At 37.6% G+C, this 19,182-nt stretch overlaps 1 protein-coding gene across 4 annotated transcripts in view; it reads left to right on the forward strand.

The window, feature by feature from the left end:
* CSMD1 (CUB and Sushi multiple domains 1) overlaps positions 1 to 19,182 on the forward strand; it is a 1,661,506-nt gene that overhangs the window by 487,287 nt on the left and 1,155,037 nt on the right. For all 4 annotated transcript variants that reach the window (XM_067022449.1, XM_067022447.1, XM_067022448.1 and 1 more), the window contains exon 3: positions 5,003 to 5,115. In XM_067022449.1, the coding sequence (XP_066878550.1) occupies positions 5,003 to 5,115 (113 nt within the window). The remainder of the gene's footprint in view (positions 1 to 5,002; positions 5,116 to 19,182) is intronic.

A 19,182-nucleotide genomic window follows, 5' to 3' on the forward strand; every position in this document is an offset into this window, starting at 1 on the left:
GTATAGATGTTCCACAGTTTGTATATCATTCACTTCTTGAGGGATATATGAGTTACTTCCAGTTTTTGATTAAGTGTATGTGTATATATATGTATACGTACATATATAGTCATATATATTCTGGTACAGGTTTTGTGTGAGCATAAATCGTCATTTCTCTGGGGTAAATACTGCGCAGGAGAATAATTGCTTGGTCATCTGATAATCGCATGTTTACTTTTTTAAGAAACTGTCAAACTGTTTTTCCAGACTGGTTCTGCCCACTAGCGATATATGAGCAATCCATTTTCTCCACATTCTAGCCAGTGTTTGGTATTGTCACTGTTTTTCATTTTAGCCATTCTGAATAGGTGTGTAGTGATATTTCTTTGTGGTTTTAATTTGCATTTCCCAAATGACTGATGGCGTTGAACATCTTTTCATGTGCTTATTTGCCATCTGTATATCCTTTTAGATGAAACGACACTTTGTTTTTTGCCTGTTTTCTAATTACATTATTTGTTCTTTTGCTGTTGAATCTTTAAAGTTTTTAAAAAATATGTTCTAGACACATGTCCTTGTCAGATACATGGTTTGCAGATAGTGTTTTAGCAGAGTCTGTAGCATGTCTTCTCATTTCTTAACTGGGTATTTCACAGAGTGAATGGTTTTAATGTTTATCACTTTTTTCTTTTATGGATTGTGCTTTTGGTGTCCAGTCTAGGAACTCTTTGGCTAGTCCAAGATCCTAAAGATTTTCCCCTATGATTTCTCCTAAAAGTTGTATATTTGTACATTTTATGTGTATGTCTGTGATCCCATATTGAGTTAACTATGCTATAAGGTATTAGACTTTGGTCTAGGCTCTCTTTTGGTTGTTTTTGCCTGTGGACTTCCAGTTGTTTAAGCACCATTTGTTGAAACGCTTTCTTTGCTCCACTGAGTTGCCTTTGCACCTTTTCAAAAATTATTTGGGCATATTTACATGAGTCTGTTTCTGAGCTCTCTGTTTTGATACACCGATGGATTGGTCTGTTCCTCTGCCAGTACCACATGGATTTGGTTACTGTAGCTACAAAATGAGTCTTGCAAACAAACAGGTGTACTAATTCCTCCTATTTTATCCTTTTTCAAAATTATTTAAACCATTCCATTTTTTCTTTTTTGGCTTTCCATTTAAATTTCAGAAGAATCTTGTCTGTGTCTAAAAAATATCTTGCTGGGATTTTGATAGAAATTGTCTTAAACCTACATATAACTCTGAGTAGAATTGACATCTTTACAGTGTTGAGTCTTCCAGTCTATTAACATGGTATATTGCTCTATTTAATTTTTTATTCATTTCTTTCTTCAGCATTATACAATTTTCAGGACACAGTTTTGTACCTGTTATATCTAAGTGTTCTTTTGGCGATTGTAAATGGCATTGTATCTTTAATTTTGGTGTCCACATGTTCAGTGCTAGCATATATAAATAAAATTGAAGTTTGTGTGTTCATTGTGTATCCTGAGCAGTTGCTAATTTCAAATATTAACTCTAGGAGTTTTCTTATAGATTCCTTGGCATAATCTATGTAGCTAATTGCGCAAATAGAGTTGATTTTGTTTTTTCCTTTCTGATCCGTATGCATTTATTTCTTTTACTTGGCTTATTGCACTGGCTAGATCCTGTGGCATAATGTTGAATAAAAGTGGTGAAACCATACCTTGTTGCCTGTTCTCAGTCTTAGGGGGACGCATTCAGTCTTCCCCAAATAAGTATAATGTTAGATGTAGGGTTTTTGTTTTTTACAGGTACTCACTGTCAAGTTGGGTACGTTTTCCTCCATTCCTATTTTATTGAAAGTTTTTCTCATGATGGGATGCTTAAGTTAGTCAAATGCTTTTTCGTACATAGAATATTAAAATCTTGTGATTTTATTCTGTAGCTTGTTATTATGGCAGATTATGTTGATTGATTTTCAAATACTGAACTGTGTTTACATTCCTGGAATAAACACCCCTTGGCCTTATTGAATAACTGTTACCTATTGCTTACTTCTGTTTTCTCTTATTTTGTTAAGGATTCTTACATCTGTTTTTATGAGGGATATTGGTCTCTTTCTTTCTTTCTTCCTTTTTTTTTTTTTTTTTGGTGCTGCCTTTGTCTGTCTTTGGTAGTGGGGTGTCTTAGCTTGGTCTGCACAACAAAATACCATAGATTGGGTGGCTTAAACAACAGAAATGCATTTTCTCACATTTCTGGAGGCTAAAAATCTGATATTAGGGTGTAGTATGGTCAAGTTCTCGTGAAGACTCTCCTCCTGGTTCGTAGACCCCTGTCTCCTGGGTGTGCGAGCACATGGCCTTTTCTCAGTGCGTGCGTGTGGTAGGGTCGGAGGAAAGGGAAGAGAGAGAGAGAGTTCTTTCTCTTCTTTGTCCTCTTCTTATAAGGCCACCAGTCCTGTTGGATTAGCATCCCATCCTTATGAACTTAGTTCATCTTAATTACCTCCTAAAAGCCTTATTTATGGTTACTAAAGGGGAAACATGGGGGAAAGTGATAAATTAGGAGATTGAGATGAACATATATACACTACTATACATAAAATGGATAACTAGTACCTACTGTACAGCACAGGGAACTCTACTCAATATTCTGTAATAACCTATATGGGAAAATAATCAGAAAAAGAATGGATATATATATATATATCCATATCTATATCTACAAATAAACTGATTCACTTTGCTGTACACCTGAAACTAACACAACATTGTAAATCAGCTATACGCCAATGAAAATTGAAAAAATAAAGAAATGACAAATACAGTTACATTGGGAGTTAGGGCTTCACCATGCAAATTTTGGAAGCAACAATTCAGTCCATAGCACAGGGTAATAATGGTGCCATAAAATGCGTAAGGAAGTGTTTTATCCACTTCTGTTTTCTGGAAGAGATTGCATAAAATTGTTAATTCTTTACATGTTTGGTAGACGTTCTTGGTGCATTTAGGTAAATGCCTTAGTACATATAACAGATACCATAGACTGGGTGGCTTATAAAAAACAAAATCTTCTCTCATGTGGTTCTTGAGACTGGGAAGTCCAAGGTCAAGGTGCCCGCTGTTCCAGTGTCTGCTGAAGGTCTGCTTCCTGTTCAGAGACAGTGTCTTCTTGCTGTGTCCTCACATGGCAGAAGGGGCGAGAGAGCTCTCTGGAGTCGCTTTTATAAGGATACTTTGCCCTCATGATCTAATCACCACCCAAAGGCCCCACCTCCAAATACCATCATGGTGGGGATTAGATTCCAACATATGACTTTGGGGTGACACAGACATTCAGTCTATGGCAGAAGAATTCTTCTGTAAAACCACCTGGGCCTGGACTTTTCTTTCAGGGAGTTTTAATAGTTATAGTGTAACTATTAAATGTTACATTACATTAACATTTACATTACATTACACTAAATGTAATGTAAATGTTATTCACGTTTTCTGTTTCATCGAGTAAGTTGTGGTCATTCGTTGTGTGTGTGTGTGTTTTAAGGAAGTAAGCAATTTCACTTTTGTCAAATTTATGGGTGTAGTTTTTAGAGCATTTTTTTCATATCTGTGGGGTCTCTAGTAATATTTGCTATTTTATTCCCGTTACTAGATATTTATCGAATCCCCCTCTTTATCCGTATTCTTATCTCTGTTTCTTCTTATCCCCTCTCTTTTTTGGTCACGTCTGCTACATGTGTTAATTTTGTTGATCTTTTCCAAGAATTAGGCTTTGTTTCATTGCTCTTCTCTTTTCGTTTCCATTGATTTTGGCATTTATCTGTAATTTCTTGCCTTCTTGCTTTAGGTTTATTTTACTCTCCCTTTTCTAAGCTCTTGCGATGGGAGCTTGGATTACCCATATGAGCGTTTTCCTCTTTCCTAATGTATGTTTTCAGTGCTGTTAACTTCCCCCTCAGCACTGCTTAGCTGAGTCCTGCAGATATTAATATCTTGTGTTTATATTTCATTCAGTTTAATGTCCTTTTAAAAATTTCCCTTGAGACTTCTTTGATCCATGGATTATTTAGAAGTGTGCTGTTTGCTGGTTGACAATTGTCCTGTCCTTTTTCTCTTATTAGTTTCTGGTTTGATTCTGCAACTACAGTGGTTGTAATTAGGCCTTTAATACCATAGACTTCCTGGCAAGACAGAGTTTCTCCTCCAGGAAATGAATGTTCAGGTTGATTTTTTGGTCTTTTTTTTTGAGTCACAAGTTTGTGTTCAGACCACACCAAACCATGCAACTGTAGACAGAGTATTTAATTGGTAAACTTTAGGTGAGATATAAATTGGCGCATCTCTTTGACCTTTAGAAAAGCTATTTGTTTGTAAAGTATTATATTTTATATATTATTATACTAGTTCACTCCTTCAGAGTTCTTTCTCATCATTAAGATTTCTTAATATATCCCAACCTAGTTATAACTGAAACACATTATCTTAGATTTGTCTTGAAAACCAAATATCAAAATCGGTTCATTTGACCTGACCTCAAGGTAGTCATTGATTTTTATTTCTGACGCTGTGACTAGGATTTGTTTTCTTTTCAAGGGAAACCGATTTATTTGTGGGGGGGGGTGGGAAGATCGTAAGAGTAAAGCACATTAATGATGAGCTGTGGCAGCACACTAATAATTTAAGGGAAAAATAAACGGAGAAGCACATGCAGTGTTGCACTGTTTCTCATAGCAGGTGTAAGGATGGCTGCACTGTTGTAAGTTCTGTGTGCTCTCTTTAGACAGTGGTGTATTTATTGTACATGTCCTTCGAGAAAACAGTCTTTTCCAAAAGTGTTTAAATAAGCAAACTCGGGTCCTTGAAAACGTTTCATTTCAATTACCTGGCAACACCTGGTGTATGGATCATGTACTTGTTCGGTGACTTATGTCAAACAAAAACAGACCACGGTGGAAAGAGGAATTGAATGACGTCATCAAATAAGCTTCAATAACAAGTTCCTGCTTTCTGACTGTGTTCACCTCTTTTTGAAATTTAGGTTGTCGGGATTTCAGCTTCCTTCCTGCATCGTCAGCACCGGCTCCATCCTCACTCTGTGGTTCACGACAGACTTCGCCGTGAGTGCCCAGGGCTTCAAAGCCCTGTATGAAGGTAGGATGCTCGCTGTGCACTGCACACACCCACCGTCCGCGTGACCTCACACTCAAGATTTCACGCAAACGGAAGCTGCAATTTCAGAGGTGGTTTAATGGTGCAAACATTTGACTTCTGTGCTTTGATGATGGGAGAACACTATTTACTAGAATGGCCCAACATTCTAGCACAAAACAAAATTAGCACACAAAAAATTTGTGTTGACGGTTTTCCTTTACTGGTAGAAATTTTGATGAGAAGAGTGGTTTTTCTTTTGACATGTGGTAGAGAAGTTTTGAGAATTTAGAATACTAATTGATAGAGCTCCTTTTCTGTGAAGAATTAATTCTTAAGGCAGACATGTTTTCTTAAAATTATTGTTGGACAATAACACTCAGAGTTGGTGCTTAGGTAAAGGGAGTTCCATTGCATGAGTTTTGGTTGACGAAGTGGAAACTTTTAATGGAGAAAATGATTTCAGTTTTACTGTTTGGTGCTTGCAAGGGATCAGGAGTGAGTTTTGTTTTGTTTTTGTTTTTTGGTGTTTTCGGATTTTGTGCCAAGGTGCCCTTAGGGTCTTGCTGTCATTGGTGACTGTTTGGGGCAGAAATTTTAAGAAGATAGAAGAGAGTTCAACCTTTGATAGAGGGAATAATACAGATGATCACTTTAAGTATTCCGTTTTAAGAAATTGCACTACTAATACTGTAAATGTAAGTGCTGAGGTCTCTTTAGTCTTGTTTCACATAGATATTTTAAATTTTCTTTCACGTGTAATACAAAATCTTTTATTTTTAACATAAACTCTGAAGCCCATGAATTGAAAAGGACTGTGGGTAAGGGATAGCCCAATTCCTATTTACAGCCCACGCTGTTCACTTAACGAGCCTTTCTGGGTTCAGTCACTTCTGCGTATGTTCGTTCTTCTTTGGAGTATTCCGTACCCTTGAGCAAAAATCATTCGTCGTGGAAAGATAAAATCTACATGTGCTTTGTGCAGTTGAACTTAGCTCCCATGCAATTATCAGAAAATAACAAGGGTAGAATGTCCTCTTTGCACAGTAAAATAAACAGAGCAATTTATCCTTTTATTTAAAGTCTTACGTGGAATGATGCTTAGTATTATATACTATTCTGACTCCAGTACTTCCAGGCCACTGCATTTATATATAAACCTGCAACAGTGGCCTGAAAGGGTAACTCATCTTTAAGTATATTACTGATTACCAGGGGATAATTTAATCTTTGGAAGAGTAACAGGCTAGTTTAAGATTAATAGGTGCTATTAGCTTTCAAATTTGCTTGTATCTACCACTTCCTGTATACCCTAACTTCATATAATTTCTTTCTCACGTAACATTACGAAAGTGTTTCTAAAGCCATCTGTACTATGTACTGTGAAACAGAACTTGCCCAATCAGTATATATGGTATTTGCTCCGAAGGCAGATATTGCTTCAACGTTTTACAAACCTTGGCAATTTTCCTCCCCTTTCTGACAAAGTTGATCCTTGAATATCATGTTTTGTTCAATTTCGTAAGATAAGTGTTGCAGAGACTCTACCAATGCTGGGAGGTTGCCGAATGAATGATTCTACTGAATCTCTCCGGGCTATTCTTGGTGTTAGTGGTTGTCATCGTGCTATAATATAAAATGACTGAGATTTTCTCTGTTGGGAAAATGTTTATGAGTTATTAACAAAATTGGGAAAATGAGAAAAGTAAGCAAGGTCATGAGTTCAATGTATTTTTTCAATTGTTGATGTGTGAAGATGCAGTTTTTTGAAATTTGTGTTTTAAAAAGTGACAGTAGAATATCGTCTGATATTTACAAGTGAATACAAGTCATTATTTTGAAAGAAAAAACGATTAAAATAAAACGTACTTTGTCAGCAAAACAGAAATTGTATAAAATATTCAATTTCTTTATTTGTAAAATAGTTCTCAATTAGCTTAAAGGTCTACTGAGAAAATAAATTTGCACTGTCTGGAGAAATAAAGTTAAATAGTCTAAACAGAAGATTAAAGACTGGAGAATTTATCTATAAGAGACTGAATCTTTCACTGTAGATATCAGCTGATTTATCAATAGTGTCAGTTCCCACAGGGAATTTAGACATAATTGTAACTTACCAATGTAACGGTCATGAGGAAAAGTGAGATTTTTATTGAGCAGTGTATAAAATATGTAAATATACTTATTCGGATATAGTATTAAGCAGAAGCAATGATAATAGTCAGAAAAATGTCTAAAGTCATTTTGTAACCGGAACATTGAATCCCATTGTTTTTTTATTTTACATGGATCATCATAGCATCTTTATTTTTAATAGAATTGTAACAACCTCGGGCACCCATCAGCAGGCGAATGAACAAACGCACTGTGGTATTCTCGTACCGGGAGACACTCCTCAGCAAAGCAAAGTCATAAACGACTGATACCCACACAAATATGAATTACTCTCAAAATAATTACATTGCGTGAAAGAAGCCAGACAAGAGTCCTCACTGTGTGAATCCCTTTATATAAATTTCTGGAAAAATGCAAACACATATATAACGATAGAAAGCATATCAGTGGTCACTTGGGGATGTGGAGGGGTGGAATGTGAGGGACCCATTGGTTTTTATATTGTCAAGACTCCATCAAGTAATTAATGTAAGCCAAATAATATAATAAACGTCCACGTCTTATCTAAGACCTCTAAAGAGAATTAAATTTTAAAATGTAATACTAGGGCTTCCCTGGAGGCACAGTGGTCAAGAATCCGCCCGCCAATGCAGGGGACACGGATTCGAGCCCTGGTCCAGGAAGGTCCCACATGCCGCGGAGCAGCTCAGCCCGTGTGCCACAACTACCGAGCTCTGTGCTCTAGAGCCCACTAGCCACAACTTCTGAGCCCGCGTGCCACAACTCCTGAAGCCCACGAGCCTAGAGCCCATGCTCCGCAACAAGAGGAGCCACCGTAATGAGAAGCCCGTGCACCGCAGTGAAGAGTAGCCCCCGCTCGCCGCAGCTAGAGAAAGCCCGCGCGCAGCAACGAAGACCCAGTGCAGCCAAAAATAAAATAAATAAATTTATTTTTAAAAAATGTAATACTGGGCTTCCCTGGTGGCGCAGTGGTTGAGAGTCTACCTGCCGATGCAGGGGACACGGATTCGTGCCCCGGTCCGGGAGGATCCCATGTGCCGCGGAGCGGCTGGGCCCGTGAGCCGTGGCCGCTGAGCCTGCGCGTCCGGAGCCTGTGCTCCGCAGCGGGAGAGGCCACGGCAGTGAGAGGCCCGCATACCGCAAAACAAACAAACAAAAATGTAATACTAAATCAGGTTTAAAAATTTTTTCTCTAGTTCTTAAACCATTACTAATTTATCTAATTAAAATTAGTAATTATTTAGTATTACCATATTGATGTTTAAATTTCTAATTTTCATTTATTTGCTTGAATTGGAGAAAATCTTCCAAATTAAAAAAATCTGTCTATACAAAATAACCTTTATAATAAACTTAATCAGGGAACTGAACTTTATAGTTTGCTGATGGTACTTTGGACTGGTACATTGCATAAATTATTATTCATACATGGAGATATTAAGCTACCTAAGGAGTATGGAGACAAAATTGAAATATTCTAATTGATGCATTCGGTTGTTGAATTTAACCCTGGAAATTAAATGGAAATATTTAGAAATTTCATGCTAACATTATTCACATACAGTAATTAGCTCTCTAAATAGTAAGTTTATAGATTGTTGATGAAATCAACATATTTTAACCCAAAAATACAGACTAATAAAATTGAAGTTACTAATTTAGTAGGTTGTTTTATAACATTATATTTCCTAGTTCCGTCACTGAACATTATTCTTCGTGGTCAGCCAAAGAATTTGCATAATCTTCTTCGGTAAATTTATAATAAAAAATATTAGGATTACACATAATTTACAATGAGATGAATTACTATAAAAATTCCTACATTTGTCCAGTATTGAAGTCCTATGTGTATAAATAGTATTCATTCATGTATTTCTATTTGCCAGCTTTCTTTCATCAAGATCTCAGTTACTGAAATAAAATTATTTTTGTCATCAAGTTTATTTATGATTTAAGAAAAAAAATCATATAGGAGGTCGGAAAATGGACATGGCATGTCAGGACGTGACAGATATAATTATGTCATGACAAACGTGTGACAGGGCAGTCGTTAGACTTAAGGACAAAGAGAACAAATCCATTTGGTGACATGGGACAGTCTCGAGATTACGCCCCAAAGAACTTGTCACTCTGATGCTCTTTATATGTTTTCATTTTTTAAGAGGGAAGCCTTCCTCTGTTTTAGTGCTTTTTCTTACTGGTGACAAAGTGAGCTAAGCGTTAGAAACACTAGTGAATATATGCCGAAAACCCTTCAACTCCCAATTTTTGGTTCTGAAGTCCGATTTATTTATTTATTTTTTGAATTTATTTTTAAGTGACATTTCTCTTGTTAATGCACATCTTTATTTTTATCCTGAATATCATTTCAAATGTTTCATGAATTACTTGGTACTTTTTCACACACTGACTTTTAATAATTTTAGTATTGGTTATATTTTAAAAATTTAGTTTTTTACCACGTATTTACTGTAACTTAAATGGACTTTTTAGATATTTTTGCAAGTGAAATAAGTTTCTTTGACATTGATTGTATTTTGATAATCCAATACTTTGTGTGAAACAGAACTTTTGTATATTATAGTACTTGTACTTGAATAGAAATCCTCAACTCTGTGATTCAAATTAATGAGTCCAATGTGTATTCACTAGAATAAATACTTTCCTTCTATAGACCATTTCTTGATAGTGTAGGGCAGTTCCATTGATGGGGAGTTAAATTGGCCAAGCCTTTATCCAGGAGATGACAATTTCTGTAAAGAAATTGAAATGAAAATTTTATGCATATTTTGCCACAGATATTTACATTTGCAGTAATTGTTTGGTGAGGCAAAGGAAGGTTAAACTGGATTCTTGTCCAAGGCAAAGCTGACAGAAATGGTGGGAATCTATTCTCTTTAAGATTTCTTTAAAAATGCTGCCTGATGTGGTGGTTGAAAAGGAAAAAATTTTAGCCACAAATGTAGACAGTCAAGTATTTTGTTCATAAAGTACTAATTTTACAATTCAACAGTTATCTCACCTTTCCATGGTGCCGTATTTGAATATATTGGCCTTAAATATTATGCATGAAATCTATAAGAATCTGACAGTTTAAAAAAATCTGTTTAAAAAAAAAATACCTCCAGTGAAGCGAGGAGGAATTTGACATTACTAAATAGGAAAAGTTTGCTTGTGACAGGAAATTGTTTTGCATACCAAATAGCTCATTAGTTGGAGTGAGAAAAATGGTCGCCCACGAAGATGCTTTAAGAGACTCCCTTGGGTTATAAAATGCTATTCTAAAGGAATTCTTCTCTTTCAGTTTTTTTTGTCTTAAAATTATTCATGTAATCAATTATAGCATTGTCCTGCTTACTAGGGTATATGTATCTCTATGGATGAGTAGATAAATAGTAAATAAGTGCATGATAGGTAGGTAGGTAGATAGATGAAAGAGATAGTTGAATAGATAATCAATAGATAAAATAGTTAATAGATTGGTAGGTAGATGGATGGATGCATGTGCCTAGTATGGTATAAAGTCTTATGTACATTTTCTTATTAAATCTTCAAGATTCCTATGAGCATTATAAAATTACCTAATATTATGGGATAGAGAATATTAGGCAGTGACCTATAGTTATTTAGTTTGCCAAGACCTTATAACTACTAAATGTGAAAGGGGAAATTCAACAAGTCTATTTCCAGAAATTGTAATTCTTAACCACTTACTATATGTTCTCTCAGATAGTTCAGTTTATTTGCTTCCATGTATGAAAATACATACATATGCATACATGCATATTATCACGTGTGTATACACAATCACACACTTACATATATACTCACATACACAAGTGTATATATGATATACACACGGAGAATATACGTATGTGCTTATGCACACACAGATTTACTCATTCATTCTTTCGTTTATTTACTAAGCTTTTATTGAGTATCTGCTAGAGACCCAATACTGAGCTAAATGATCGGAATACACAGATGGTGACAAGACGGGTGTCTGTTCTGAAGGAGTAGGAGGGGGACACGAGAGAATTCAGTGGAACAGAGAGCGTAATAAGTAGTTACGGTGTTTGACATGATTGGCCAGGGAGGGAAGGTCAGGTGTACTTGGGGACAGGTAGAGTCCTGACAGAGTTAACGCTTGGGCTGTACCTCAGGCACAGTGTTGACAAAGCTCAAGTGCTACATGCCGACTCTGTATCAGTGATTGGATAGAAGCTCTCCAGGAGGATGGATCATCAGGGGACCTTTCTGAGGGGGGAAGAACCAGAGGCAAAACCATGGAGCAAAGCAGTTACCATCTTTAAGAACCGTACGAAGTTTCCTGGGTCCTGCTTAGAGTTCCAGGCGGGCCTGGAGCACGGCCCCTCTGGCTGGCCTCGCAGTTAGGGGGTTGGGTTTATATTGTTTCCTGTGGGACAGGGAACACTTCCTCTGTGAGATCCTCGAGGAAAAAGGCTGAATTCATCTCACTGGACTATTACATCAGCGGAAGCATTTTTGTTTGCATGGGCTTCCATTTTACAAGTTTGTCACATCTGGGCTTTTCAGTCATGACTGTGATGCCCAAAACGTTTGCAGAGAGAAGAGCAAGAAGGTGGATTAAGTGATTTGTGAACTCTTGCAGCGCTTTTTACCTTGAGCAATGAGGTGGCACGTGTTACGCCTTCTCTTGCGGTCAGTTTTGTTTGCATCCTTGAGGGCAGTGAGGGGCTCCAAGGAAAATTTTGAATCCTTGACATTTGGCACAAAGTAAATATTCAGAGATGTTGTTTGATAAAAATTCTGTGCTCAATCCTAGCTTAATTTCAGCTGGTAGTTCATACATCTTTCCCTCAAAACCTAGAAGGTGAATTCCAAAAGTGTCACAATTAACGGATTTGAATTTGATTTTCTCTTTGGTTAACACATCTTCTCATCTAGAAGTTCCTAAACACACACACACACATACACAAACAAAAAACACTGAACTGGTTTAAAGATAAAGAGTTTAGGTGACCCACAACATATACAAGCATTCCTTCAATAATGGACTCAATACAGACCCTCAAATGAAACCTGTAAGAACTTAAAGTGGATTAATTTCATTTATTATACATTTATTTTGGGGAAGCAAATGGGCTTCGTTTTCATAAACTACTTAGAATTTCACCAGAGAAACATGAATCTTGGCTACAGTTCTCACCTTTCATTCTCGTTTCACTAAGTAATTACCTTCAGGGGTGGGTGGGTCTTCCTACTGAGAGTATGTTTCTTGTTCACTGAACGTATTTGGCATTTCCCTCTGACACATCCCTCCAGCAGAATCTTCTTTCCTTTAACATCCATGGATCTGGATTTAGAAAGAGCAGCTAGATTATTACCCTTCAAGCTCAAAGCTTTATTTAGGATGTCAGCGCTGATTTAGTTCTCCCTTGAAGTTAATATCCACACTCAACCTGAATTAAAGTGTGGAATGTGAGTGACCCACCTGGCAGGAGGGAAACATTTCTGATTGAAGGAACTGGTGGCTGAGCAACAGCAGCTAGCTCTCCGTCAGCCAACACTGTAACATTATTTTGGATTTATCACAATTACGGAGGCTGAAACAAATGGGAAACTTCTCGAGTTACTTTCCTCTTGACTATTGGATACTCTGTGTTGGTAAACCCGGGTGAGGACACGCCTTCCTGAGGACACGTTTCATCTGGTTGTAGAGAGCAGAGCAGTTGGTCCTCATATCCGTCCTTCCCTAGGCTTAGTTGCCAGAGCCTTGGGTACCCATTTTTCGTTCTTGATTTGCAGGGGTGTTCGACAGTCGGTACCCTAGGACCATTGATCAAAGGTTTTGGAATGGCACCTGAAATTAATTACTGCTGTTAGTAACATGAATCCTAACATCTCCAAAACGTGCAGAGATAGGAGAGAGGTAGTGACGTTCTGAAAGTTCAACTTTAAGTCAATCAAATGATGGGTGAGAGCACACAGGTGGAGAGCCGCCACCAGGAAGTGTGCGTAGGCGATGTAGAAAGGCTGGTATAGAGCCGATGGCTATCGGTATGTCTGATGAAAGGACAGAGATGGAATAAGTGCCAGAGGCAAAGCCGCGTCCAGCGAAACGCAGCCAGGAGCCAAGGGATGCTCAGCCAGCAGGTCTCTGAGCCCTTCGGTCCACCGAGCGCCACCCCTGCTGTGGGTGTGGCCAGGAGTTACGGTGGACCATTCGCCAGTGCAAGGCGCTCCCTGCTCTGGGTCCCGTGCTGTATATGACTTTCTCCGTTTGAGAGTCATGGATATCTCACTGTCTTTGAGGTTGTGAGATTACATGGCATAATTTGGTACGTAGACTTCATAGACTTCCTCCGGATCCAGTTCTCAATCGTTCCATAACTGCCGTAAAGGTCAAAATGACTTCTGTCAGTTGATGGTATCAGCTCTGCTTGCTTGAGGCATCAAAGGTTCTTCAGTCTGGTTGCTGTTGCTCATCTTATTTCTTGTTTCTCTTGTTTTGGTTCTGCTCCTGTAAGCAAAGCTGGGGTTGCGGTTCGGCTTCATATATGGGCCCGGAGTGCTGTGGTATGGGCTTAGGGCTGTCCTGTCAGTGCAGATCGTCTAGTTCCTGTGGATTGTAATTTATTAATTTGGCATTTTGATATGTTCTGTGAACTTAATTAATGTGCATTTACCCTGGAGACATGAATCTGCTTTCTGTGCAAAATCCAGTTTCTGATTCAGTAGGAGTGGATCATTGTGAATCCGTCGGATCATAAAATCTACGGTGAGATCTATAGAGTGATATTAAGTCGGTTCTTTTTCCCTGGTGAGACACCAACACACACACACTGTCTCGCAGACCCCCGCTCACACCGTTTATATTGTCAGGTACAATCTCCCTTCAAACATCATCCTAAGAAAACATCTTCTTCAAAGTACTCAATACTGTTAAAAAGACTTAGTTTTAGTCTTACATATATTGACCTAAGAGAACATCCATCATCCAAGGAAGTGAAAAAAATGCAGTATAGGGGCTTCCCTGGTGGCGCAGTGGTTGAGAATCCGCCTGCCGATGCAGGGGACACGGGTTCGTGCCCTGGTCTGGGAAGATCCCACGTGCCACGGAGCAACTAAGCCCGTGCGCCACAACTACTGAGCCTGCGCTCTGGAGCCCTAGAGCCATAATTACTGAGCCCGCGTGCCACAAGTACTGAAGCCTGTGTGCTTATAGCCCATGCTTCGCAACAAGAAAAGCCACCACACTGAGAAGCCCGCGCACCGCAGCAAAGAGGAGCCACTGCTCGCTGCAACTAGAGAGAGCCCGTGCACAGCAATGAAGACCCAGTGCAGCCAAAAAAAAAAAGGCAGTATAATCCCATTTCGGTCAAAAAAATATCTTTAAAAGTATTTGTGTAACTATGCACACATACGTGTGTATGTGTGTGTGTATCCATGATCCATATATATGTATAGCATACACAATATGAGTATTCAGAAAAGTATAGGAGCATACCCGAATTTTAATAAACATTACTTTGGCGAGTCATTGGAATGCTTAAGAAGAAGTATTGCTTAATTTTTCTCTGTATTATTGAGTTAGTTAGCTTGTTGCAATGAATATTTAAAAAACTGAGTAATGAACATCATAAAGGAAAAAATGTGTAGATGATATTAGAAATTAATATTCTTAAATGGATCTATGGCTCTCACTTGGAAACAGAATACAAAGTTGGACCAGGTAATTAAAAGGCCTTCAATATTGTTTGCAAATGGCTGAGTTCATAGGTTCTAAGGTCAGTCCTGTAGCTGAATTTTTTCTTTTAAAAATAAGGGAAAACAATGTGTACTTACTAGAAAACTACACACAGAAATAGTAGTCTGTCTAAAAGGGACTTAATAAAAGACAACTTAATGCCATAGAAAAGGCATCTTTAACAAAATAAGGATTGGTTAATACCTGACCTCCCACAAAGTAATGCTCCTTGCATTTCTTAATATATTTTCCTCATGATCATAATTTAAGTTTTATCCTTTGTACTCACTCATCTCCCAAGATTTTTCTTTTACTTTTTTGTTGATTTTTCCCAATAATATCTTGTGTCATAGACAAATTTCCAAACTAATATGTGTATGTATTTGGTAATAAGTAATCTCAGGTAATGTGTGCAAAAAGGGAGTATTATTTAAAAGGAAGTTTATAAGCAAAAATAATGTTAGATGATTTTTCTCTTAACAGTCTCTCTTTTTTGGCTATCATGGGTCTTTAATGAGCCACTCAAAACACTAGAAATTAGACAACTCTTTATTTAAACACCCTCAGGCCTTGGCTGTCTACTATTCGGGTACTAGAAATGGGAAGTGTTGGCAGGATTAATTACTTAAATGTTTACATGTGGATGGTGCATAGATCCTGAGGTCTGGGTTTAACCCAGTTTCCCAATCACTATGAGTGTGACCATTGGATAAGTTACTTAAGCACTTATTGTATCATATTCCTCACTTGCAAAATTAAGAATGAAAAGTACCAACTTCACAGAGTTGTTACGAAACTTACAGAAGATGAGCTCTTTAAACCATGTGGCTCTGTCCCTGGTATATGACACTTTTAATTTATTCTTCCAGCTCTGCAGTATTGGCATAGAAGCTGACCTCAAAAAGTGTAATGTATGGTTATTTCTTCTAAATTAGGAATTATATAAGTTTCTTTAATGCTTATATCCTTCCCATTTTGTGCTGATTTCCCCTTTGCCATCTTATTCTTGGGACACTTCTGTCTACCTCTGTCCCAACTTCTCTATGCTTTGTATCTCTTCAACTTTTGTTGGTACACAGTTAAAAAAAAAAAAAAAAGGCAAACATGAATGATTCTATGTTTTTCTAAGTGAGGGTGCAAAAAAACAGATGCATCCCTAGTAAATTGTTGAGTGGCTCTTTCTGGTTTTAGGACAAGCTGGCAAGTTGTACATCGTAGTGAGTATAACTTCAAAATTTTTCTCAACTCTCAACTCAAGTAGGTAGGCATTTTTACTCTTCTTTTGCTGTTGATTTGTTTATTCTCTGGTCTACAATAAGATGAATATAGGATAGAGATCACTGAGGAAAGGTGAAATTACATTTTTTATACTAGCTACTGGTTATAGGAGAAGATGTGAAAGAGTGAGATTGATTTAAATTATAAATAGAAAAGCGCACAAGCAACCATGGACTGAAATCAAAAGTATCCAAGAATGCTGGAAATGCACATTATAAATTAGGACAAAAATATATTACAGTTTGATAAATCAAAATCACTTTAGTTTGGGGGAAGTAGACCTGCCTCCCATCTGTAGGCCCTGTTGTGAGAGATATGGAAATTACATGAAATATAATCAGTATGTAGCCTTATGTAAAAGTTAAGCTTTAAGCAAATGCTTCACTCTCTGATATACAGTGAAATTAATGCCAGATGTACATCCAGATGATAAAGAGATACAAATATTTATCTGCAGAGTCCTTAACTCATTCTCCAGGAGATTCAGAGTTATTTCCATTTCTGACTTTGCACTTAAAATGTAAGTTTATTATCATTTCTGATACTCTTGCTAGAGAAGGTTAATGGGTGACTGAATATCAAACAAGCATCCCTATTGCTAAATGTAAGCATATTTTTCAGAGGGTGTGTTGATCGAAAACATTTCTCATCTTACTAAGCAGTTTCTTCTTTCTGTATTGTGTTCTTTAAATATATCCAGAAAACATCAATCTAAAATGTCTTCTGAATAATATATATGAGGTTGGCCTCAGTAGGATTCATATTCTGAGATCATCAGTTATGGGTTTATTCTTGACCTCAACATTGATTCTATTGATTAACTTGAAAAAGCGTCACATAAAATTGCACTGTGAGTTTGTGCATTTTCTATAATCAGTCATTTCTTACCATTTTAATTGTTTATTTCACTTATTCCTTTGTGCTAATCAGAGTAATGTAAACCTAACGAGGAAATGCTTTCGATTACGTCCCAGTGTTGACCAAAAGAATGAGCTACAGAAATGAAGGTAAACTTTCAAATAAAGAAAAGCAATATTTTTTTTCTTTTATTTGTGTTCTCCCAGTTTTTTTTCCTAAAAACCAATAATCAGGAATCTGGGCTGCAAACATACCCTCCTCATGATAGCAGAGGATGACGTGCCCTTTCTAGTTGACCGCCCTGTTTGTTCAACTCGCTTCCTTGAAGACATCCTTGACATCGGTTCTTTCAGAATATAACCTTGTATTTCTCTCTTACCTACGGGAGTTAAAAACAACAACAACAAAACAACCAAAACAAAAACTCACCATTTAACTAAAGAGTGGCCTGGGCCCTGTCAACGTGAGTTTGTAGAGCTCCAATTAAGCTGCAGTCGTCATTTTAATCATATGTATCTTCTAAGTGTTAATTTTGTTTTTCCAAGTGTACGTACACTTTTCTTAAAATATGCTTTTAAATATTAGGATAATGGAATGGAAAGCCACATTTGGGAAGGAGAGGAGGGTGGGTGAGCGCACAGCTGGTGTGTGGGACATTTCAGTTTTCTCCTTCGGCTCTGCCTGTGTGTAGGAGGGTAACAAATGGGAGATTCTGTGCAGGAATAAGCTGAAATGGAACACGTTTCAGCTTTGGTTGTGTTCCATCTCAAAACCCCACATAAAAGTGGGGTTTTAGCATTCCACATCTTATTTTTTATTTTTTGAGACTTTCACACTTGCTCAAAACTTTCCCATATGCCGCAATTCTGACATGTGTATCAAAATTTACATATTTACTTGACTTTTTTTGGGGGGTGGGGTGGGGAAGGAAAGCTAAGATGTGTGAATCACGGGAACAACTGCCTTTTATCAGAGTGTAGTGTTAACAAATTATTTTTGTATTATTTAAGTTCACCAAGTCAGAGTAACTAGCTAACATGTGCTTATAATTAATCCTTATTCACGTAGTACTGAAGGTCTTAAAACAATTGAGGGATCATTTCACTTATAAACTAGTGTATAAAATAAACACAAGCAGTTTGCACTGTGAATTTAAACAATCAAATACAACATTCCAGTGAGATACAGCGTTACATTACAACATTTATAATATTCCTCAGGTGGCATATTAGCCGCATTTAATAAAGGTCTTTCAACAACCTCCATATAAGATGCCATCTAGCCTATTAAACTGTAGTCACGTTAACACTTTCTAACAAAAAATACTTCATGTTAATTTTCATTTAGCCCTTAGAACTTTATGAGTAGGTACTTTTTTCCTGTAGAAATATGGCAGTTTTCCAAGTGTTGACATCCAGTGTTAAAAGAGCTGGAATTAGGTTTGGTCCCTCTAAGAACAACTGGCCAGCTTCTTCTGTCAAGGGCCAGAGAGTAAGTATTTGCTGCCTTGCAGTTTGTCTGATCTTGGCCCAACTACTCAGTTCTGCTGGTACAACAGGAGGTGCGATAGCCGCCCTGGACAGCTTGAGGGCTTGAGCATGGCTGTCTTCCAATACAACTCTATTAACCAGATAGGCGGCCATTGTGTGGGACCCTGACCCTACAGCCAGAGCACTTTCCTCTCCTCGCAAGTCGGGTGTTCGTTCTTCTGTGTCAGTTCTGCTTCTTATGTAACCCAGCCTCTTAAGGCCCAGTCAGAAAAGTAAGTGGACCCGGAGAAAAGCCGCAGGTCTAATTGTTTTTCTGCAACTGATCAGGCAACTTGGTTAGTTGCCGGAGTCTAACACTAGGTGACTCGGGAGTGTTTGTAAATTTAAGTCATCGTTAAGTTGACAATCGACACATTCTCTGTTGTTACCTGCAGACAGAGCTTTGTTTAAAAGGTTTACCTTTGTATTTTTTTGCGTGAGACCCGGCAGTGTCTGTAATTCCAGCAGTGTTTCTGTCCCAGCTTTCCAAGATTCCTTTTCGTGTGTATTTTCTTCTCAGAAGCTCCTGTATGGACA

This window comes from Kogia breviceps, chromosome 20 (assembly GCF_026419965.1).
Source record: "Kogia breviceps isolate mKogBre1 chromosome 20, mKogBre1 haplotype 1, whole genome shotgun sequence".
Lineage (NCBI taxonomy): Eukaryota > Metazoa > Chordata > Mammalia > Artiodactyla > Physeteridae > Kogia > Kogia breviceps.